Source organism: Onychostoma macrolepis, chromosome 02 (assembly GCF_012432095.1).
Source record: "Onychostoma macrolepis isolate SWU-2019 chromosome 02, ASM1243209v1, whole genome shotgun sequence".
Lineage (NCBI taxonomy): Eukaryota > Metazoa > Chordata > Actinopteri > Cypriniformes > Cyprinidae > Onychostoma > Onychostoma macrolepis.
The window spans coordinates 28,088,645-28,113,287 of record NC_081156.1 but is presented as its reverse complement, the minus strand read 5'-3'; the positions used below and the strand labels follow the sequence as shown (position 1 = coordinate 28,113,287).

The 24,643-nt window shown below is 36.4% G+C and overlaps 1 protein-coding gene across 4 annotated transcripts; it reads left to right on the top strand.

The window, feature by feature from the left end:
• Positions 1 to 344: 344 nt before the first annotated feature.
• atp1a2a (ATPase Na+/K+ transporting subunit alpha 2a) lies at positions 345 to 24,553 on the top strand. 4 transcript variants are annotated; one of them, XM_058797671.1, is made up of 26 exons: positions 408 to 426; positions 3,608 to 3,639; positions 3,754 to 4,682; positions 6,490 to 6,585; positions 6,797 to 6,856; positions 7,735 to 7,938; positions 9,306 to 9,419; positions 10,212 to 10,346; positions 10,498 to 10,615; positions 10,807 to 11,075; positions 11,612 to 11,810; positions 12,335 to 12,444; positions 12,807 to 12,941; positions 13,054 to 13,133; positions 13,880 to 13,989; positions 14,060 to 14,235; positions 14,319 to 14,455; positions 14,615 to 14,765; positions 15,647 to 15,815; positions 16,056 to 16,210; positions 16,354 to 16,477; positions 16,982 to 17,127; positions 22,974 to 23,104; positions 23,202 to 23,303; positions 23,405 to 23,496; positions 23,859 to 24,553. In XM_058797671.1, the coding sequence occupies exons 3-26, from the start codon at positions 4,671 to 4,673 to the stop codon at positions 23,885 to 23,887; spliced, it is 3,054 nt and encodes a 1,017-aa protein (XP_058653654.1). In that variant the 5' UTR covers positions 408 to 426; positions 3,608 to 3,639; positions 3,754 to 4,670; the 3' UTR covers positions 23,888 to 24,553. The 4 variants fall into 4 exon arrangements, with proteins under 4 accessions (XP_058653645.1, XP_058653654.1, XP_058653662.1 ...); XM_058797662.1 differs by having other exon boundaries at positions 345 to 426; positions 3,608 to 4,682; XM_058797679.1 differs by lacking the exon at positions 3,608 to 3,639 and having other exon boundaries at positions 4,569 to 4,682.
• The last annotated feature ends 90 nt before the right edge of the window (positions 24,554 to 24,643 follow it).

Sequence of the window (24,643 nt, the reverse complement as noted above, 5' to 3'; positions counted from 1 at the left end):
TGGGGGGAGTGGTTAAAAAAAATAAAAATGATATATATATATATAGATATATGTGTGTGTGTGTATATAAACACTTGGACTTCTGGACAATGTCATAGTGTTTTTATCATAAAATCATGTAAAATAACTTGCAGTGCTGCGAAACTAGTAACCAATTAGTAATAACTAATTACCACAAGAATAGCAATGTGCAGATTTAGGCCTACTAGTCATTAGCTACTTTTAAAATAATTGCAACCCCTTTTAAAAAATATTTTGACACGAAACTCAAATACTTTTCTATTAATCTATTAGTCTGCATTGCTTGAACATCTGTTTTGAGAAAACATATTTCCCAAGCTCTATAAAGACCCAGCGCTCGAGGCATCCTGTTGCTATGGTTACTACCTCTGGAGAACGCTGCTTCTGTCCGCGAGCACCTACCAGGTGAACGCTGTGAATATAACATTTATGGATAGTAAAATTTTAAAAATGCAGTTAAAAGGTTTCTTATGTGCTGTAGAATTAAAACAAATTTCAAGATTAGGGTGCAAAAGAGGGTGTGAAACGTTCAAAAATGACGCATTTTAGTTGTCAACAAATTGTCAGTAGGCCTAAAAGCGCGTGCTTAACTTCGTTAAACATGTTGATCTAAGGAAGCCGTTTATTTTATTCTATTTGATTCTATTTGGTTTTATTTTCTACGGAGTTTAAACCATATTTTACTTTTTAAAACCCTTATTTGTGTAAACCCTTATTTAAGTAAACATCAAAATTAAATGGTTAATACATTTCTTTGTCAAAAACAAATAAATAAATAAATGGGGCAACAGGTTCACACATCAATGAATTTTATATAGCCTAATATTCCATAATTATAGTATATACGCTGACTGCCTTGCGAAAGTATTCATACCCCTTCATTTTTTCAGGTCATGTTGCTGCCTTATGTTAAACTGCTTTAAATTACTCCCCCACCCCACACACACATCAATCTACACTTCATACACCATGACAAAGCACAAAACAGATTTGTAACAACTTTGCAAATTTATTAGAAATAAAAAAAAAAAAATCCATTACAAAAGTATTCATACCATTTCTGGGACACTTGAAATGTAGCTCAGGAGCATTCATATCGCTTGCAGAGGTTACTACACTTTGAGTGGAATTAACCTGTGGCAAATTCATTTGAATGAGTATGATTTGGAGAGGTACACACCTCTCAATAAAAGTTCTAACAGCTGAAAATGCATATCAGAATAAAAACCAAGCCCTGAAGTCAAAAGAACTGCTTGTAGATCTCAGAGACAGGATTGCACCAAGGCACAGATCTGAGGAAGACTTCAGAAAACATTCTGCTGCACTGAAGGTTCGCAGAAGCATGTAGCCTCCACTATCCATAATGGAAGAAGTTCGGAACAACTAGGACACTTCCTAGAGCTGGCTTCCTGGCCAAAGTGAACAATTGATAAAGAAGAGCCTTGATTATACTGGTGACCAAGAAGCTGATGGTCACTCTAGTTGAGCTCCATGATCATATGACGAGAATCTCACGTCACGAGATGGAAGAAACTTACAGAAGGACAAACATCACTGCAACACTCCACTAATCCGGTCTTTATGGCAGTGTGGCAAGACTCAATCCTCTCTTCAGTGAAGTCACATGAAAACTCACTTGGATTATGTAACAAAGCAAGGAACTCTCAGATTGTGAGAAACAAGATTCTCTGGTCTTTTGAGCCTCAATTCCAAGCATCATGTTTGAAGGAAACCAAACCAGGCACTGCTCATGACCTGCACAGTACCATCCTAATAGTAAAGTGAGGTGGTTTCAGCCTCGTGCTGTGGGGATGTTTTTTTAGCGGCAGGGACTGAGGGTCTCATCAGAGTAGAAAGAAAGCTCAACACAGCTAAATATAGAGATAGCCTTAATGAGAACCCAGTCCAGAACATTCAGAACCTCAGACTGGGCAGAAGGTTCGCCTTCCAACAGCACAGTGACTCGAAGCACACAGCAAGTGTGGCTTATAGACAACTCTGTGAATGTCCTTGAGTGGCCAGAGCCTGGGCTTGAAGTCAAACATTTCTGGAGAAGCCTGAAAATGTCTGCCAGCCCCCATCCAAGCTGACAGAGCTTGAGAGGTAAAGAGGCAAAGAGAAGAATGGCAGATAATCGCCAAATGCTGATGTGCAAAGCTTGTTGTATCATACCCAAAAAGACTTGAGGTTGTAAAGGTGCTTCAACTAAGTGCTGAGTTAGGGTATGAATACTTATGCAATGTACTTATTTCAGTGTTTTATTTTCAATAAAAAAAGTAATTTAAAGCAGTTGAACATAAGGCTGCAACAACAAAATGTGAAAAAAAATGAAGGGGTATGAATATTTTTGTAAGGCACTGTATCTATCTATCTATCTATAGTGGTGTGAAAAAGTTTGTAATTTGAATGATTCAGATCAATTTTTATATTACACAAAGATAACCCACGTAAATACAAAATGCAACTTTGAAATAATGATTTCATTTATTAAGGGAAAAACGCTGTCCAAACCTGCTTAGCCCCATGTGAAAAAGTAATTGCCCCCTAAATCTAATAACTGGTTGTGCCACCCTTCGCAGCAACAACTGCAATCAAGCGTTTGCAATAACTGGCAATGAGGCTTTCACATCGCTGTAGAGGAATTTTGGCCCACTCTTCTTTACAGAATTGTTTTAATTCAGCCACATTGGAGGGTTTTCGAGCATGAATGGACTGTTTAAGGTCATGCCACAGCATCTCAATCGGATTTAAGTTCAGACTTGGCCACTCCAAAACCTTAATTTTGTTTTTCTTGAGCCATTGAGAGGTGGACTTTCTTCTGTGTTTGGGATCATTGTCCTGCTCCATAACCCAAGTGCGATTGAGCTGACGACCTGACAAACTGACGACCAGACATTCTCCTTCAGGATTTTCTGATAGAGTGCAGAATTCATGGTTTCATCAATTATGGCAAGTCATTCAGGTCCTGAAGTTGCAGAGCAGCCTCAGACCATCACACTACCACCACCATGTTTGACTGTTGGTATGATGTTCTTTTTATGAAATGCTGTGTTGGTTTTACGCCAGATGTAACGGGACACACACCTTTCAAAAAGTTCAACCTTTTTTTTCAACCTCAGCCTCAACAGTTTTTGCCCAGTCTCTTTCTTATTGTTGAATCATGAACACTGACCTTAATTGAGGCAAGTGAGGCCTGCAGTTCTTTAGATGTTGTTCTGGGTTCTTTATGACCTCCTGGATGAGTCGTCGTTACGCTCTTGGAGTAATTTTGGTAGTCCGGCCACTCCTGGGAAGGTTCACCACTGTTCCAGGTTTTCTCCATTTGTGGGTAATGGCTCTGACCATGGTTTGCTGGAGTCCCAAAGCCTTAGAAATGGCTTTATAACCCTCTCCAGACTGATACATGTCAACTATTTAGTTTCTCAGCTGTTCTTTGCGGCTTGATGTGTTGCTCTTTAAGCACTCTATTTAAGTGATTTCTTGATTCAAGAGGTCTGGCAGTAATCAGGCCTTGGTTTGGCTAGTGAAATTTTACTCAGCTTTCTAAAATAATGTGGTTAATCTCAGTTCTTTCATGATTTAACAGGAGGGGGCAATCCATTTTTCACGTGGGGCCAGGTAGGTTTGGAAAGCTTTTTTCCCTTAATTCATCATTTAAAAACTGCATTTTGTATTTACTTGCGGTATCTTTGTGTAATATTAAAATTAGTTTGATGATCTGAATCTTTTAAGTGTGAAAGAAATGCAAAATATGAAAAAAACAGGAAGAGGGCAAAAACCTTTTCACGGCACTGTATATATATATATATATATATATATATATATATATATATATACATACATGTATACATATATTAGTGTCAAATGTTCAAGAGACAGTCAGTAAAGTACATAATTTTTATTAAGTACATAATAAAATGCTATAACCAGTGCACACAGAGAGCCTCTGCTAAGTTTAGGCCATTTTGATCTATAAACCATTAGCCTGAAAAGAAAAAGTAAAGAAAAAAAAACTGGAAAAAGTGAAATATGTCCTCCATAGAGACAACGAATAGTGTAGCATGTGACGTTCATGTGATTTATCACAGATTTTTATGTCAGCCAAGTGTCACTGCCGGGCACAGCAGGGTCATGAGAGCAGCTGCTCTCTCCGGTCCGGTTCTTAATGGATCTGGCAGAGACGTTGATGGGAGTTGTAGTTCCCACATTCTCAAAGCTTGATTTAGATGGCAAAGAAATCCTCAAGCTACATCATCACCAACAAATCTCGGTGATGGAGAATTCAGGCCATCTCGCTTCCTCTGCCCTTCTAACAAGCATAAAATTAATGATGATAATAAAAGTATGTGTAAGGGAGAGAGAAAGAGGGGGAAAGCGGTAGCAGGTGCAGGTATACAGAGCCGTGGGCATGAAGGTTGTGTGTGTGTCTGAGTGTTTTTAAGGGCAGGGGGTGGGAAGTGAGCTTCGGGTTACCCTGAGGCACAAATGGGGGGAGAGAACAGGCTGTGTGTGTGTGTGTGTGTGTGTGTGTGTGTGTGTGTTATCAGGTGGAGAAGGGGTATGTTACCTCCAAAAAAAGCCACCAGTGTCTTCCACACGTGCGAGGGGAGAGTGGGAGAAATCTGGGAGTCAGTTCATTAACAACGAACATGGGAAAAGGGGTGAGTGTCTACCTGTGGTGCTTCATCAATTATTCTGTCTATCCTTTTCTCTCACCGGCTTTCTTTCTTTCTCTCACAGATTGTTATGAGTGTCGTGCACCCTTAAATAATGTTTTGTTTAGTATCACAGCGTTTCTTATGAATACAGCATGATTATGTAGGAATATGTTTGTGTGGGAGATAAGAGACAGAAAGGAGGTGGAAGGTGAACATCACAAAGAAATGTTTGAGTGATGTGTCATAAGAAAATTGAAAGAACAAAAATGTAATTATAATTTGCATATAAGAGAATAATTAATGTTTTTAAAACCATAAAAATGATTAATGTTATGACGTTATTTTTATGACAATTAAGCAAATTTTCATTCTTACTATTGCTATAGTGTAAAAAAAGTCTTATTATTGTAGTACAAGAAAATTGATTAAAAAAAAAAAAACAAATTTGCATGATGTTTGCTTACAATTGTGCTTTACAAATCCCACTTTTAATAACAATTTTAAAAATAAAAATATATGTATTATTGAATAACAAGTTTAATTTACAATTTAATAAATAATGTAATATAATAAAAAAGTAAAAAAATTTCACATAGTTGTAATGACAATGAAATGATCGAGGAAGGAGAAATGGGGCTTATGAATTACATAAAAATGTCACAATGCAAATAAAAGTTTAAAATTAATTTATAACTGATATTTAATTCTGGGGTGGGAAAATATGACCTGAACATTTCCTGTCAATTTTTCCCCTGATTCACAGGGGAAGCTGCATCTAATTTATAATGTTTGTGAAATAATAAGTTGGTGTCTGTCTGTGATATCTGACATGTGTGTGATTATCTGAACATTATTTTACTGATAAGATGCAGTCTGTATGCTCATAATGAGGCTGAGAGGTATGATAGTTCAGGCTGTCTTATGTTTGATTGGTATTAATAGGAATTAATTCCAAAAGGAGGTCTGATTTAAGGCGTAATGAATGATCTTCTCTCTGTTCCACATGCTGCTCTATCTGTACACGTGTCAGACACACACGCATACAGTCACAGCTGAGTAAGAGTGACAGGACCAGGTGATTTCCATGACACCCTGTTCCTAGTGTGTCAGCACACTGCACACTTTTCCTGCCAAAGACGAGCACAAAGTACACTACTACATGAACCGATATGCTCAGGCACACTTGGTGTTTGATAACACTGTCAAAGATCTGTCATAATTTTACATAGCTTGTCGTATGTAGTTTTAAAGGCATAACTATGACTGCATTAATATTGTGGTGTTCATTAAAGTACAGAGCTACAGTTCAGGTGAAAAATTATGATTCAGTTATAAATATTCAGCTGACTAATTAACAAATATGTGCAAACATGATATGTATACCTTTAGGAAAGAAAAATCTCAGCTGAAATCACTTATTAATAGTGCACTTGTTTCCCCTAGATAGCAATGTGTAAAAATATTTCTTAATATATACCTAATATAGTCTTAATATATATAGTATTTCCCAAAGGTTTTTTTTAATTATTTGAAAGAATCTTCTTATGTCCAACAATGCTGCATTTATTTGATCAAAAATACAGTAAAAACAGTAATATTATGAAATATTCGTTCAATTTAAAATAACTTTTCTGTTTTAATATATTTTAAAATTAGATTATTCCTGTGATGTATTACAAATTCATTACAAATAAAAATAGAAAAAGTGGGAATATATGTATATATGAAACTGAGAAGTCTCATAAGCTATGAAGGAGCAACATCTGAGTAATAAAATGTTATTCTCTTGGTATTATTCTCTCTGTCTCAGTCCGGACATGAAAGCAACCCTGAGGCTGCTCCAAAGGGAGGAAAGAGAAAGATGAAAGATAAAGATTTAGATGAGCTGAAGAAAGAGGTGTCACTGGTAAGAAGTTATTATTTTGTGTCGTGAATATGTGTACATGAAAAAAGAGAGAAAGTGTGTGAGCCTGAAGGTATGAGAGTGTAAGAGATGATAATTAGAAATCAAACAATGAAATTGTCTCTAAAAGAATGTGATGCAGTTTGATGATCCAACTAATTGGCAAACATGAAGTGTTGTATTATATCTGATGTTCTTGTGTGTGTTTCTACAGGATGATCATAAGCTGTCTCTAGATGAGCTCAGTACTCGTTATGGAGTTGACCTTGCCAGAGTGAGTCATCTTTACTTTCACCCTCGACATTTGCAATAATGAATCGGATATTTTTCAAATCGTGTTGACATTTTACCCACCGGTACATTCAAGCAGCGCACCCACGGCCAACTAAACAACGCTTTGGAATATATATTATTAAGTGATATTAGTTGTGAAAAAAAGCTTTAGCTAAATAAATATAACATTTTTATTCTATTATGTGATATTTTGTAACTTTTTTGCTGCAGCTTAGTTTACTGGTTTAAGCTTGTGTAGCTGGTATTCACCTTTTTTCCCTGTTTTGTGGTGTTGTGTGTAAAAGTGACTTAAAAGGCTTGATTTCCTATGCGCCTTGAGAAGCTTTTATTTTATTTTATTTTATTTTATTTTATTTTATTTTATTTTATTTTATTTTATTTTATTTTATTTTATTTTATTTTATTTTATTTTATTTATTTATTTATTTATTTATTTATTTATTTATTTTATTTATTTATTTTTTTTTTATTTAATTTTATCTTATCTATCTTATCTTATCTTATCTTATCTTATCTTATCTTATCTTATCTTATCTTATCTTATCTTATCTTATCTTATCTTATCTTATCTTATCTTATCTTATCTTATCTTATCCAGCCTAGTTAACCTAGTTAAGCATTGTAAGCCTAAGTAGAAATAGAAACTGCAGTCGAGCCTTATAATGCTTTTGGAAAAAGCTGCGCTGGTCTCTAATCCTGACCTGGCTGCTGAATGCACAAAACCTCTCTAAAACCACCATCCTGTTGACCACCTTAGATCAGTAAACCACTTTAGACTGGTTCAAGCTATATTTATTAGCAGGGAATCTTCAGAGTTGCTGCAGGGAATCTTGAGTAACTTTGTCTCCATCCCACCAGGGCCTGACCCGTAAGAGAGCGCTAGAAATTCTGGACCGCGACGGTCCGAATGCGCTGACCCCGCCGCCCACCACACCAGAGTGGGTGAAGTTCTGTAAGCAGCTGTTCGGAGGATTCTCCATCTTGCTCTGGATCGGTGCCATCCTCTGCTTTTTTGCCTACAGTATTCAGGCAGCCACTGAGGATGAGCCTGTCAATGACAATGTGAGTGCACTAACTATCCGGCCAATGAGAATGAGAGGGCTTATTAAGTATCCAATAAGACTGTAAGTTGTTGTGAGATGTGTGGCCTGTTCCAGACACACTGACTTATGGTGCTCATGTAAGAGACACAGGACTCTGTCTAGAGTCTAAATGTTATTTGAGCTTATTGTAGGTGATGTGTGCTGTAGTGTAGCATTGTGCATTTAAAAACAATTTTTCATCTAACTGTGAAAGGAATTAATATTTAAAAATCCCACCTGCTTATTGAGCAAATCTAAAACAAGGTTCATTATGAAAAGATACTGTTGACACAAATTAGCCATTCAAACAATTATTAATAAAAAAAATTTAAATAATAAAATTCATAGTAAAGGTACCCATATGGTTGTAATACTTAACTAAATCCTTTTTACAAATCTCTAGTTTCCTATTTAAAAATTCCACTTACTCATTGCTCAAATCCGAAACAACCCTCATTATAAGGAGATGCTGGTATCACAAATGAGTCATTCATACACTATAATTCATAAAAGTAGTAGGCCTGAAAGTACTCATATGTCTCTAATATTTAACTAATACCTGTGCAAGTTCCTTTTTTCAAATCTCTAAGTTTTCTAAAATCCATATTTAAGCCGATTAAAAGAGGAAATCACAAAAATGAAGAGTTAAATTGGTTTCACTCCACCAGAGGGGAATTAAAACCTGCTGCTCACGTTGTTGGCGACTGAGGTGGATACATGGCTTTTAGCTCTGCTGTCCCATATCCAGTATGATGAATGAGTCCCAGTCTGTGAACTGAGCTCCCAGCTGCTTGTGGGACAGTTTAGGGTCAGTGATAAATGAAAATGTGAAGTTAAGGATCATTTAACTGCGTTTGCTCTTTTACACCATGATTTTTGTGCGTTACCCGTTCTAAACCATTTAGTTTAAGACTTATGGCACTATGTGTATCTTTAAAATGGTCTGACTATGCTGTTCTTTTGCAATGTTAATGTCTATTTTTCATGTAAATGTGGTTAAAATATGCCAACTTTTGTGGTGGCTGGTGAGCTTATATCTTCATATTGAAATTCCACGAGAAACCTTTGCAATGATTTAGATGTCAACAGCTTTTGCATACTGGTCACGAAAGTTTACAGGTGCATTTCAGCTTAAAGACTCAGAAATGACAGAATAATTCAATAAACTGCAAGATGTCAGCAGCTCTACATAAGGTTGTCTATTTGTTGTTGTTTTTTTATCTATAGTATATTTACAGATGAAAAAAGAGTGGTGGAGTCGGCTTAAACCTTATCAGCCAAAAAATGTGAGTGGTTTTGAACCCCCTGACCCTTGACTTGTGTTTCCCTCTTTCTGGTTTACTGCAGCTGTATCTGGGTGTGGTTCTATCTGCTGTGGTCATCATAACTGGCTGTTTCTCATATTATCAAGAAGCCAAAAGCTCCCGGATCATGGACTCGTTCAAAAACATGGTGCCTCAGGTTAGTGTGATAACAGCAGTGGATTGCTTTGGATAAAAGTGTTTGCTAAATGAATAAATGTAAATGATACCAAATCCCAAACGGAAACCATTATGAGCAATATTTTATATGATTTACATAAATCCATGTAAATCCCTTTTAACATTTAAAAGCCCAATGTATGATTTATATAAATGTATGTAAATCCTTCTTAACTTATGAAAGAAACCACATGCCGTCTCGCCCCTCCCCCTCTCTCAGAATTAGCTTTGTTGGCATGCTGGTTACAATATTGCAATGGTACAGAAATAGACGATACAGAGAATAAATATGGTGAAATAAAGTAAAGAAATAAAGAGCAATATAAAAGACAGGGACTAGCTAAAGGTGAGGATGAAAATGTATAATTAAATTAAATCAAATTAAATGTTGTCATTTTAAAGTAACTTTAAAATTAAATACAGTATAAATGTTAAATAAAATAATTTTTAAATTGTGCAAAATCATTTTAAAGTTACTTTAAATGCATAAATACATGGTAACATAAAATAAAGCATAATTAATAGACTAAAATGGTCATTTAAAATAAATCTGTATGGTTGAATAACCAAATATGGCCCCATGGTAAAGTGATTATATCATCTATATATATTCACACTCATACAGATACAAATGTGTATGTGTTTCTTTCATAGAGTAGGTTGCATATTACAAACTCTATTCTGACAGGCTCACTGTTTTAGGCCTCTCCCAAAATAACTTTTCTTCATCATCATGTTTGAGGAACTTTGGAATGGACTTTATTTCTTTCAGCAAGCTCTGGTGATTCGTGAGGGAGAGAAATTTCAGATAAATGCAGAAGAGGTGGTTCAGGGAGACCTGGTGGAGATCAAGGGTGGAGACAGAATTCCAGCAGACCTTCGGATCATCGCCTCCAGCGGCTGCAAGGTAGAGAGAGTGCGAGTGATGTAGATAGATATTAAGAGGAAGGTCTCAGATCTGAGATCATCTTTGTTTATCAACCCATAGTCTTAGTAAGAAGCCTGAGATCGGAAAGAGAACATCCTCTCTGCTGTAACCTCCTGTCTGTTTTTCTCAGGTGGATAACTCATCTCTCACTGGAGAGTCAGAACCTCAGACCCGTTCTGCAGAGTTTACTCATGAAAACCCTCTGGAGACCAGAAACATCAGTTTCTTCTCCACCAACTGTGTGGAAGGTCAGTCCTTCACTCATTACTTTATTCATTCATGCATAACAATTTGTGTGTTTGATTGTTCATTCATTCAAATGATCAATTATTTGTTCTTTAGCACATTCATTAATTTGTACGCATTCATTCTTTTATTTATTTGACTCTCCTTTGTCTTACGTTCACACATGAATTGGTTGATTTATGTGTATGTGCAGGTACAGCCCATGGCATAGTGATCGCTACAGGTGATCGTACAGTGATGGGCCGCATTGCATCTTTGGCGTCTGGTCTGGAAGTGGGTCAGACGCCCATCAACATGGAGATCGAGCACTTCATTCAGATCATCACAGGTGTGGCCATCTTCCTGGGTGTGTCCTTCTTCATCCTGTCACTCATTCTGGGCTACACCTGGTTGGAGGCAGTCATCTTCCTCATCGGTATTATTGTTGCCAATGTTCCTGAGGGCCTGTTGGCTACTGTCACGGTGAGACACTCATACAAACACATATTGTGACATTCATATGCACTACCATTTGAATGTCTGGGGTTAGTAAGTTTTTTCATCAAGGGTGCATTAAATTGATCAAAAGTCACAGTAAAGACTTCTTTTTTTAAATAAATACTGTTATTTAGAACTTTCTAGTCATCAAAGAATCCTGGAAAAATGCATCATGGTTTCTGAAGAGTGGAGTAATGGCTGCTGAAAATACAGCTTTGCCATCAAAGAAATACAGTAACATATATTTGAAAATATATTTGAACATAAAACTGGATCAAATGAAAGCAGCCTTGGTGAGCATAAAATCATTAAACAATGTTACCGACCCCAAGCTTTTGAACAGTAGTACACGCAGACATAGAAGTTTTTTTCTCTTTCATTCTTTTCATTTTTCATCCTTCTCATTTTGTAAGGCTCCATCTGCCATAGATTTTTACAGATCCACAAAAACACTTTTCAAAAAGCAGAAAGACCATAGATGCATTGTTGTCTCTCCTTTAACTCCATTCAATCTCTCTCAGGTGTGTTTGACTCTGACTGCTAAGCGCATGGCTCGCAAAAACTGTCTGGTGAAGAATCTAGAGGCTGTGGAGACTCTAGGTTCCACCTCCACCATCTGCTCAGATAAAACTGGAACCTTAACTCAGAACCGGATGACTGTCGCTCACATGTGGTTTGATAACCAGATCCACGAGGCCGACACCACCGAGGACCAATCAGGTTAGAATGCTTTGAGGTCCACGGACCAATCAAGTGAAAGTAGTAGACACATAGGTTTAATCAGTAAATAGTGTCTTGATTTTCAGTCTCTTCTTCACACAGATCTATTGTAAATACGATCTGACTGCTTGTGTTAGAACCCACAGCATAATCTGTTTCAGTGCAAACTGAATTTTTATTAATTTTTTTTTTTTGATGAAAACATGCCTGGTTAGGACACAATGTGAGCTTCCAGTGTCAATTAGAGTTGCTGATCACAATTACAGTGGCCATTGTGTCCTTGAGCAAGGCACTTTACCCATAATCCTCTAAGGACACTTTCCTGGTAATTAGCATATGTTAGGTCGTTTTAGATGAAAATCATCTGCTAAAAGAGCAATATTTCGATATCTTTGAACATTTACGGGGATAATTCTTCTCTTGATCGGTTCATACATCTGTATATCTGTTTGAGCACATTTAACCAAATCTCTTCTTCTCTTATGTCACTCTGTGTGTGTGTGTGTGTGTGTGTGTGTGTGTAGGCTGTTGCTTTGATAAAAGCTCTCCTACATGGTTTTCTCTGTCTCGAGTGGCAGGAATTTGTAACCGTGCTGTCTTCAAACCTGGACAAGAGAACATTCCTGTGCGCAAGGTAATACATCACATACAAAACCACAATAAGACTTTTAATTATTTTTAAAGAAATTAATACTTTTATTCAGCAAGTATGCATTGATTTTTATTCATCAGAAACACTGGAAAAAAATAACGCTCCTCACTGTCAACATTGCTATACTTGTGAAATCTTGTGAAAATTGCATACTAATGACAAATCTTTATTGAACACCAAATCAGCATATTAGAATGATTTTTGAAATAATAGCAGCTTTTAAAATTTTCCATTTTTATAAAAAAGTTATTTTAATAGACTTTGATATTGATATTTATCATAATTAAGGTGACGGATTGTGCTCTATTGTTGTTTGATTTGTGACGTTGTGAGTTTCTGTGTAGAGGGACACAGCAGGAGATGCATCAGAGTCTGCTCTGTTGAAGTGTGTTGAGCTCTCGTCCGGCTGTGTTCAGACTCTCAGAGACAACAACCGAAAAGTGGCAGAAATCCCATTCAACTCAACTAACAAATACCAGGTGCACCTACAAGAAACACATAGCCAAAGCTGTAAAGATTTTAAACAAACAAATGATGTCGATGTCATACAGATATCGATTAAGATATAAATAATCCCCATCTCTCTCTTAGCTGTCTGTTCATGAGATAGAAGACAGTCCCACTGGATACCTGCTGGTGATGAAAGGAGCCCCAGAGAGGATTCTGGACAGGTAATCAATACCAGAGTTTGATACATGAAATCCATATATAGAGCAGAAATAACTTTAATCTATAGCTGTGATTAATGATTACAGCTTTAACTGTTACTGTTAAAGCTTTAACTATTCATCAAAATTCAATTATTCTCTTGTAATATATGTGATTATTGCAGTGTTGCTACTGTGAACTAAAAACCTATTAAAATAATTTGAAATAAAAGAAGTATAAAATAATACTTACATTTATAAAATTAAATAAAATAATAAAAAAATAAAACTTAAGCTTAAAAAAAATTAATGAAATTAGAAATGTTGCCCTTTCAATTTACTGAATTAAAATAAATTTAAGTTAAAAATGATTAAAATGACTAAAATAAAAATAGATTAACACTAAATAGAAATATTACCGGTAAAAATAAAAATAACTAATAAAAATGGGGAAAATACATAACAAAATTACTATAAGTTAAACTAAAATTAAAATTAAAACCAACTAAATAGATTTCATTCAAAATAGGTTAATTCCAAATATTAATAAATACTAATAGTATAAAAATTATACTTAGTTATTGGGAATAAGCAAACATAAATCAATAACTGTGATTATTTATGATACATCATAATTCCTATTTCTGAGTACTAGCTGTAATTATTGTTGATCTGTCAAAATGCCATCGCTGTGATTCATATCTGTGATTATTGACAGCCATTTTCATCGTTAATCAATAACTGTGATTATTGGGCGATTGGTAATGCAGGTGCAGTACCATAATGATCAACGGTGAGGAAATGCCAATGGACGAGGACTGGAAGGACGCATTTCAGGGAGCGTACATGGAGCTCGGCGGACTGGGCGAGAGGGTTCTGGGTAAGTTCTTACATCCTTCCTTTCCTCTTTCTTTCCTTCCTTCTTTAATTCTCTACCCTCTCTCTTTCAGGGTTCTGCCACCTGTTCCTCTCTCCCTCACAGTTTCCGAGGGGGTTTGAGTTTGACTGTGATGATGTGAATTTCCCGGTCAACCAGCTCTGTTTCCTGGGCTTAATCTCCATGATCGATCCGCCTCGAGCCGCAGTGCCAGATGCTGTAGGAAAGTGCCGCTCCGCTGGCATTAAGGTATCCATTTATAGGTTCCCTCCATCCATTTATCTACAGTTCAGCATTTTATGTCCAATGTCAATGTCAATCCATATTTACAGGTTATCATGGTAACGGGCGACCATCCTATAACCGCCAAGGCCATTGCTAAAGGCGTGGGCATTATCTCTGAGGGCAACGAGACAGTGGAGGATATCGCTGAAAGACTTAATATACCTCTGAGCCAAGTCAATCCACGGTCTGTGTGTGTGAATCTGTCTCTTTTGAGTGTTTGCTTGAGAGTCTGGGTGCATATGTGTGTGTAAACTAAATCTATTTGAATGGGTTTTTATCTGCTTTTATTGCTTCTTCACAGATAATGGAATTGGGCACTGTTCTGTGTGTGTGTGCATTTCAGAGACGCTAAGGCCTGTGTGATTCATGGTTCAGACTTGAAGGACATGAGCTCCGAGTATCTGGATGATATTCTGAGGAACCACACAGAGATTGTGTTTGCTCGCACTTCACCCCAACAAAAACTCATCATCGTGGAGGGCTGCCAGAGACAGGTGTGTGTGTGTGTGTGTTTGTGTATTTGTGAATATTAAAATATCACACACTGGATGTCTCACACATGACAAATTTCACTGAAATGCAAGCTAGACTGAAATATCAGACCTTTGGAGGTTTTTTGTTTACATTAATTTTAGCAGGTGTTTCTTAGGTCCTATATGTCATTTTTGTGTTCATGGTGTTGGGAAAAAAAGTAATATTTTGGTTACTGATGCCATTGTCATAATGCACTATTCGCAGTAACCTTGATTTGTTTATTTTACAATGGGAAGTGGCCAGTAACTGGGTTTAAACTAAATTTTTAAAAGGAAATTGATAATTTTATTCAGCAAGGATGCATTATGCTGATCAAAACTGACAGTAAAGGCATTTTTAATGTTACAAAAGATTGCAAAACGTTTTCCACAAAAAATATTAAGCAGCACAACTGTTTTCAACACAGATAATAATAGGAAATGTTTTCTGGGCTCTAAATCAGCATATTAGAATGATTTCTGAAGGATCATGTGACACTGAAGACTGGCGTAGTGAAGGTGAAAATTCTGCATTGTCATCACAGGAATTAATGACATTTTAAAATAGAAATATTAAAATAGAAAGCAGTTAATTTAAATTATAACAATAATGCACAGTATGCCTGTTTTTACTGTATTTTTGATACTGGGACTTCTTTCAAAAACAAAAAAAAATCTTACCAAAAATTTCTAAACAATAGTACACATTTAATGTCTTCATTCAGACTGCCTGGCAGACTTTTTGACTCTGACTTTGATTTTCTGACTGGTCTTTAATTCTGAATGCCTGAAAGCTCTTTCTCTGATTCTGACTGGCTGACTGGTCTGAGACTCTGATTCTGATTGGCTGGCTCTGGCTGCAGGGTGCCATAGTGGCAGTGACAGGTGATGGGGTGAATGACTCCCCTGCTCTGAAGAAGGCTGACATTGGCGTTGCCATGGGAATCTCTGGCTCAGACGTCTCCAAGCAAGCTGCTGACATGATCCTGCTGGACGACAACTTTGCCTCAATTGTTACGGGGGTGGAAGAGGGTGAGACAGAGAAGGAATATTAAGTATTAGGACAAAAAGGAAATGAAGCATTATAAATTTTCCATGCTTTCTCTTTCAAATTTCTAAATGTATTGGCCTGACTGGTTTACACAATGTAAAAACTTTATTTATTTCGATTTATTTATTGCATTAACACAAATGCACACACACACACACATATATATATATATATATATATATATATGTATATTCAATAAAATAAAATACTCTGTGTTTTAGGTCGTCTGATCTTTGATAACCTGAAGAAGTCGATTGCGTACACGCTGACCAGTAACATCCCAGAGATCACACCCTTCCTGCTCTTCATCATCGCCAGTGTGCCACTGCCTCTGGGCACCGTCACTATCCTCTGCATCGACCTTGGCACTGACATGGTGTGTTATACACACTCACACTTGTGCGCATTCAGTCTTACTTCCAATTCCTGTCAAGTGTGATACTACCCTCGGGCACCAGACACCAGACCATTACACACACACACACACACATCTTTGTCATCATTCTCTCTCTCTCTCAGGTTCCTGCGATCTCTCTAGCATACGAGTCGGCAGAGAGTGACATTATGAAGCGTCAGCCCCGAAACCCCAAAACTGACAAGCTGGTGAATGAGAGGCTCATCAGCATGGCTTACGGACAGATCGGTCAGCCTCAAGTGCACTTGCACACAGATATCAGCGAACGCACACACATGCCCTTTATAGCTTAATTCTTGTAAACTTTGTAGTCCTTGAAGAATTACTTTGTGCAAACAAATGAACATCAGAGGCATCATGCACTTATTTTTTGATGGGCCACTAGGTTCACTTGTTGCCCTAGGAAAGAGAAGACATGATAAAAGGGGGAAAAACTATTTTTAACTACTTATTACTTAGTTTTATGTTTGTTATACAGGATAGTGTTGGGTAAGTACAAACACATTTTTATCCTCAATAATCATACAACTTATTTTACAAAGAAAAAAACAGATTTTGCACCATAAGTGTCAATGAAAAACCACTTTAGAAATGTGAGGGGGGTGAATAGGCCTCATGCTTCTGATTAATATTGTGAATAAAATAGCTTTTCATGCTCTGCAGGGATAAAAGCAATTACATATGTGTGTGTGTGTGTGTGTGTGTGTGTTTATTTGTGTTATTTGTGTGTAGGTATGATCCAGGCGCTGGGAGGATTCTTTACTTATTTTGTGATCATGGCTGAGAATGGCTTTCTGCCTCAAACGCTTCTGGGAATTCGACTGGATTGGGACAGTCGTGCAGTTAATGACCTGGAGGACACCTATGGACAGCAATGGGTAAACACACACACACACACACACACACACACACGTCTGGTTTGCTATCCTTGTGGGGACTCTCCATAGGCGTAATGCTTTTTCTACTGTACAGACCGTATATTATATTGCCCTAATCTGCATTTTTAGATTTTCAAAAAACTTCATTCTGTGTGATTTATTAGCTTGTTTACCCGTGGGGACCTCAATTTAGGTCCTCACCGTGACACGAGTCCCCATGAGTCTGTGTGTATTCAGGTTTAAGTCCCCACCTGAATAGAAAAACAGGTACACACACACACACACACACACACACACACGCACATTTCTTTAATGCTTATATTGCTTGTTTTCCATATTCCTCTTATATAGAAAACTTTGGTGTTTCAGTACCCTTATAGCACAGTATTGCCCTGAGGAAACAAACCAATATCTGGTTAGGGGCTGGGGGGTGCACATTTTATAATCTATATATTATCAGGAACCCCCAAGCTCCCAAAAAATGGGATGAAATATTTTCTTCCGTCCAAAATAAACATTCATGGCATAGAGGGCTAATATACTGATTGGCTTCTCAAGAAACATTTCTTATTGTTATCGATTTAAAAAAAAAAAAAAAAAACTGTGCTGCTTAATATTTTTGTGGAAACCGAGATTTATTTCAGCATTTATTTTAATTTATTTTTTTTAATAATGTAAAAGTCTTTCCTGTCACTTTTGCTAATTTTGTGTGCTTGCTGAATAAAAGTATTAATTTCTTTAAAATATGCTGTTGAATCATTAAAACAAAATTTAAACCAATTACTCAAATAGGTTTCTGTGATTAATTGTAAAATTTAAAATAGATTTTTTTGGAACACAGTGAGTTCCAAAAAATTTTTTATATTTTTGTTTTTACATCTTACCAAAATTTAAATTTTTTATTTGTAACCCATAGTTTTTAACATTTAACAGGCTTAAACTGCAAATTATTAGACTGTTTTTTATTATTATTTATTAACAACAATTACAGAACATATGTGCAGAAAGCTTTCAAATGCTATTTTTAAAATGTTTGTTTTTCATTATGTATCTAAAGCCCTATTCAGACGGGATTAGTTTTACATGGAGAGGTGGGGTAAAGTAATTTTTACCAGAGCTTCTCAGTGATTTTAGTCCCGTCCGAATGTGCCATCTCAGTAATCATTACGGACAAAGTCAGTAAAAAGACTTTACCTTCTGTAAAAGGTCTGGGAGAATTACCTCAGGTAATACTAATCCCGTGCGAATAGACCAGCTGTAAATATGTACGTAAATATTCCGTAATTTCCTATTTAAAAGTAGTTTTCCGCCTTTTTTCCATGCTTGAAGATACATTCAGTTGCGTTCTAGGCGGTGGGACAGGTCTGCGGCAAACCTCGAATGTTTTCTGCATATGACAATGCATACCATTCGGATCAAAAAGAAGGTCAAAAGCACTTGTTAGAGGCACGAAACTTCTGTTAGCTTTAGGTAAGTGTCTATTGCAAACAGAATTCAATCTTAATTTAATTAATAAATCGATGGATGTAGCACGCACATGACGACAGGGAGGTGACGGCGGTGCGTAAATCGAGTTACTCCTCCCACTTCTGGTAGTTTTACTGAGATTTCTTATCCTGTGCGAATTGGCCATTAATATTACAGATGTCCTATGGTAATTTAACATTACTCCATCTACCCTTGTAAAACTAATCCAGTCCGAATAGGGTTTAACACTAGCTTTTCTAATCTTTTTGTTTTCTATCTATTTGTTTTCTTTTTATTTATTATACAGTTAACAAAAGCAAAATTGCCTCTAAACACTAGCTTGCTCTATTCTTTTCTATTCTATCTGTTTTATTTTTTAATAATGTAAAAGTCTTTCCTGTCACTTTTGCTAATTTTGTGTGCTTGCTGAATAAAAGTATTAATTTCTTTAAAATATGCTGTTGAATCATTAAAACAAAATTTAAACCAATTACTCAAATAGGTTTCTGTGATTAATTGTAAAATTTAAAATAGATTTTTTTGGAACACAGTGAGTTCCAAAAAATTTTTTATATTTTTGTTTTTACATCTTACCAAAATTTAAATTTTTTATTTGTAACCCATAGTTTTTAACATTTAACAGGCTTAAACTGCAAATTATTAGACTGTTTTTTATTATTATTTATTAACAACAATTACAGAACATATGTGCAGAAAGCTTTCAAATGCTATTTTTAAAATGTTTGTTTTTCATTATGTATCTAAAGCCCTATTCAGACGGGATTAGTTTTACATGGAGAGGTGGGGTAAAGTAATTTTTACCAGAGCTTCTCAGTGATTTTAGTCCCGTCCGAATGTGCCATCTCAGTAATCATTACGGACAAAGTCAGTAAAAAAGACTTTTACCTTCTGTAAAAAGGTCTGGGAGAATTACCTCAGGTAATACTAATCCCGTGCGAATAGACCAGCTGTAAATATGTACGTAAATATTCCGTAATTTCCTATTTAAAAGTAGTTTTCCGCCTTTTTTCCATGCTTGAAGATACATTCAGTTGCGTTCTAGGCGGTGGGACAGGTCTGCGGCAAACCTCGAATGTTTTCTGCATATGACAATGCATACCATTCGGATCAAAAAGAAGGTCAAAAGCACTTGTTAGAGGCACGAAACTTCTGTTAGCTTTAGGTAAGTGTCTATTGCAAACAGAATTCAATCTTAATTTAATTAATAAATCGATGGATGTAGCACGCACATGACGACAGGGAGGTGACGGTGCGTAAATCGAGTTACTCCTCCCACTTCTGGTAGTTTTACTGAGATTTCTTATCCTGTGCGAATTGGCCATTAATATTACAGATGTCCTATGGTAATTTAACATTACTCCATCTACCCTTGTAAAACTAATCCAGTCGAATAGGGTTTAACACTAGCTTTTCTAATCTTTTTGTTTTCTATCTATTTGTTTTCTTTTTATTTATTATACAGTTAACAAAAGCAAAATTGCCTCTAAACACTAGCTTGCTCTATTCTTTTCTATTCTATCTGTTTTATTTTTATTAATTATATATATATATAAACACTTGCTACGTGTACTGCGTTAAAGTGCCCCTATTATGTATTTTCGGAAAATTAGCGTTCATGCAGTGTGTAACACAGCTCTAAGTGAATGAAAACATCCTGCAAGATTTTAAATCTAGAAGTGCTCCGTGTATAAAGTATTGGGCCTCATTCATGAAAATATAGGAGTAAATTCTGAGTAATTTGCGCGTAAAACGGACCTTCCCGAAAACTCTCCTCCGGTTTCACAAACGCTTGTAAACGTCCGATTTGTTACTTAAACGTGCATGTTAATAAATTCCAATCATTCGTAAATAGGGCGCTCGTGCACGCTCATTCACAATTAGCATAATCCCTGCCTATGAATTACAGTTACGCAAATTGCGTGTCCAGGAACGCAGTGGAATATTCTGGTCTACTTTCTCAGGTTTGGCTCTAGTATATTGCATAAATGCTAAAAACACTAATAGGCCATATACCTAACAATAAATATTCAATTAACGTGTGTCCACCAAAGTGTTTTTAGCCAGCTGAAAAAATGTCAGGCGCTCTTCTTAAAACGACCACTGGTGGCGCTTGAGAATGCTTTTGTGGCACAGCGTTTTTCCATCTGAGACGCTTTGATTGCTATCATTTGGAATATCCACGGCAGTAATGTATTGCTACTAGTATCTAATTTTGAAGAATATTACTCAATATAAAAATGCAGTAACCAGCAATATTAACTCCTCTATTGTTGTTCAGTTGTTGTATGATTGGTCGGTGTAGTATTTGTCCCGCCCCTCCTCCATTGATTGGACAGCTGGGTAAAAAGTGACAGTGACAAGCGCTGCGTTTTACCCAAAGGTAAAGTTATCAACTCTCAGCTACAAAAAAAATAAATAAATAAATTTAAAAAACGAGCACATGAACTTGTAAAATATTATGATGGCAGTGCATCAAAATTCAGTGTCATCAGTTTGCCAAAAAGAACACAGAACGTTTTACGCACCATTTACACGTGGTAAGGAGCAGGCCTACATTTCTTTCGTACCAACTAACATTTTGAAAATACGAACACTTTCATGAATCCAAAAATTTACGTCAGAACAGCTTTACGAACGATTTACACAAAAATTTGTTCTGCTCGTTTCATGAATGAGGCCCATTGTCTCTCAAAAGAAAGAGTCATCTCTGAATCATTGAAACGAGTTGCTTTTAAAACGAATCCCAAGCCGTTTCATATTGATGTCAACATGAAACATTAGCATAGTGCCGGCCCAATTGTTGCGCGTGCAGACCTGGGAAAACTTGATTTTCGCGTTGGTCTGAATGAAAATGTAAATTCATTCGTTGCCACTAGGCGCCGCTTTTGGAGCGTTAAAAGCTCACAAACACTGCTTTAAATGAAATAGACCAATCACCGAAGATTAGCGTCACGCAAAGGAGGGGTTTGGAAAAATGAATCGTTGAGCGAATCGTTTGGGATAGGGGTGTGCGATACTGCAAATTTTGGTATCGATCTGATACCAAGTAAATACAGGGCAAGTATCGCCGATACTGATACCGATACCGATACTTTTTCCTTTTAATAACATGCATTTAAATGACCAATTACACTTTGAAAATTAACAATAACTTATGTTGATATGACTAAAATATTATATTCACCTTAAAGCTATGTGGATATTTGCCTTTCTGAAAGGAGTTTGCAAGCAGAGGAGCCCAGAATATGAAAGCAATGCGTAAAGTTTCCTGTTAAGCATTTTCCTCCCATAAAAAAAGAGTTATAAAGAAAAAAAAAAACTTAACATGGACTAATGCATTAAGAAAGTAATATTGAAAGGCCAACTCAGTATACTGATGATGCAAACTATATGCAGGCAAGCAGCCCAGCATATGAACGCAAAGTGCATGCATGTTAAGTGTTTTCCTCTGATAGAAAACTTTTATAAAGAAAAAAACAACAACGTGGCTTAATGGTTGAAGACTGTATAAAAAGGCCAAATTCGGTAAATTTAATGGGTCTGGCTTCCAGTCTCATCCGCTTCCAGCGATTTTTAACTGTACAAAAGCTTGGTATTGCAAACTATTTTTGGTTTATTTTTCTCATGATTTCCCTACCGTGCCTAAGGAAGTGGAAGTCTTGTACATACAGTCTATGAAAAAAGCTTACTTTCACGTTGAAAAAGGTGAATAAATTTGGTGCTGTTGCCACAGTAGCGAATTTCTACCGTTCCATTTCTCGCTGTAGCATAATATCCGCTTGCGCATGGAGCCCCTGAGTCACGTAATGGCATAACAAAACACTAAAGCAGGGAGGAGCAGTAAGGTTTGCATACGAGACGTGAAAAGAGCGGTATATAAACACACAGATATGTCTATTCTTTGTTGAATGTATTAAGCAATATGTTAAGTGTAGAGGAGAGGAAATTAACCTAAAGTATCGATCTAATCAGGCTAGTATCGATCCGATACCAATACCAACGTTGGTATCGATACTATCGATATTAAGATCGATCCGCCCACCCCTAGTTTGGGAGTCGTTGAGCAAATAAGGTAAAAATAAATGCTTATTATAAGAAAATTAAAGTGTTTTTTGACCTTGCATGTATGTCAACCTGTTGTTGGGGACTCCCAAAACCAAAATATGACCCTTTCATAACCCATAATAGGGGCACTTTAAGCTTACTGAGACTTGTTATAGCACTTGCATATCATTGCTCTTTTGTTGATTTTGATTTCTTCCATTGTCCTCATTTGTCCTCACTTTGGATAAAAGCGTCTGCTAAATGACTAAATGTAATGTAATGTAAATGTATCTATTTAAATATGTATGTTTCAGACTTACGAGCAACGTAAGGTCATCGAGTTCACCTGTCACACCTCGTTCTTCTCCAGCATTGTGGTGGTGCAGTGGGCCGACCTCATCATCTGTAAGACACGCAGGAACTCCGTTTTCCAACAGGGCATGAAGTCAGTATGTGTGTGTGTATGTTTGTGAGCTCATTCCAGAGTGTGATATTTGCATACGTCTCTGTTAAAGGCTATTCTCTAACCTGTGCACTTATAGGAATAGGATTCTCATTTTTGGACTGTTTGCTGAGACGGCTCTGGCAGCCTTCCTGTCCTACTGCCCCGGTATGGACATTGCCCTCAGGATGTACCCACTCAAGTAAGGGACACACACACACACTTCTGCACCTTAGAAGAGCTTATGTTCTCTGCTCCTCCTGTCCTCACCTTTTCCTTTCTCATTTCTTATTCCTTTTACAGGATTATGTGGTGGTTCTGTGCTTTCCCGTACAGTTTGCTAATCTTTGTGTATGACGAGATCCGTAAATTAATCCTGCGCAGGAATCCAGGAGGTGAGCACAGATGTTTACATTTCCGAACAGTGTTATTTTAATAGCATTGAGATACTATCTATAGTTTCATAGTTTATTCTATACTCATATCTTCAATTAGTTTAGTTTTAACTATACTGTTTTAATGTTTTCTGTAAGTATACCAGGCAAATAAAAACTCAAACTGATGCATATTACATTTATATGGTGCAGCTAAAGTTTTCCAATATTACTATTAAAATTCAAGGTTCAAGAAACAATGCAGCAATATTACAGAGAATCTGTAGAGCCTAGTAATTGAATCCATGTGTTTAGAGCTTTATTCTGCATATATCTTTTTAATTTAGTTAATTAATTTAGCTCTTTCTGTCTTTCATTTGCAGGCTGGGTGGAAAAAGAGACCTACTATTAACAAGAATATGCAATCTCTGTGCATGATGGCTGGTGCGTGTCTGTTTGTAAAAGTTATGAAGAAAGGTAATGAGACAAATGAAGAATCAGACAATCATGTGACATTTATCATGTAAGAATGAATGTGTGTCTGTGAGTGAGTGCGTACATGCACTGGGCATAATCTGTTTACATGATGTATCCTGAATATCATTATCCTCAATAAGCTGATGATTTAATAGCCAAAATAGGTTTAGGTTTCAGGATCATTACATTTCTACTGAATTGATTTTGCTGTGAATTTATAACTTTTAGGCTGGATATAATCTTTCTTTTAGTTAGTTCTGCCTTAGTTTTTGAGTGAATTATCTTGTGTGTGGAATGTACCTGTAGTAGTACATACATGATTCAAATATTTATTTGCAATTGGTGTTTATGTACTGTACAAATGAAAAGCTTTTTGTTGGTAGGCCTACTAGTTTAATCCAAAGCTATTACAGTTGTGTTGTCATATTGCTACAGTTATAATTCTATGATTCTACTTAAATACTTGTAAGAAAGAAAAAAAAAAAATCAAAAAAAAATTGTGTGGATATCTGTAGTTTGACTTTTGCAATATTGAACTTGACATGTTTTCTAACCTAAACTGTGAACATGAAGATGAAATAAAACATCTAATGGCTGCATATACCTTTCTTTTCGACTGTTGATATTTAAACCGACCGTAAATATAATCGGGAATGCCGATTTACATAACTGACTACAGTGTTATAATAAT

Coding starts and splice junctions, on each gene's coding strand:
- atp1a2a (XM_058797662.1), top strand. Junction 12,445..12,806: donor AGAACATTCCTGTGCGCAAG/GTAATACATCAC, acceptor GTTTCTGTGTAG/AGGGACACAGCAGGAGATGC. Junction 14,236..14,318: donor GCCGCTCCGCTGGCATTAAG/GTATCCATTTAT, acceptor CCATATTTACAG/GTTATCATGGTAACGGGCGA.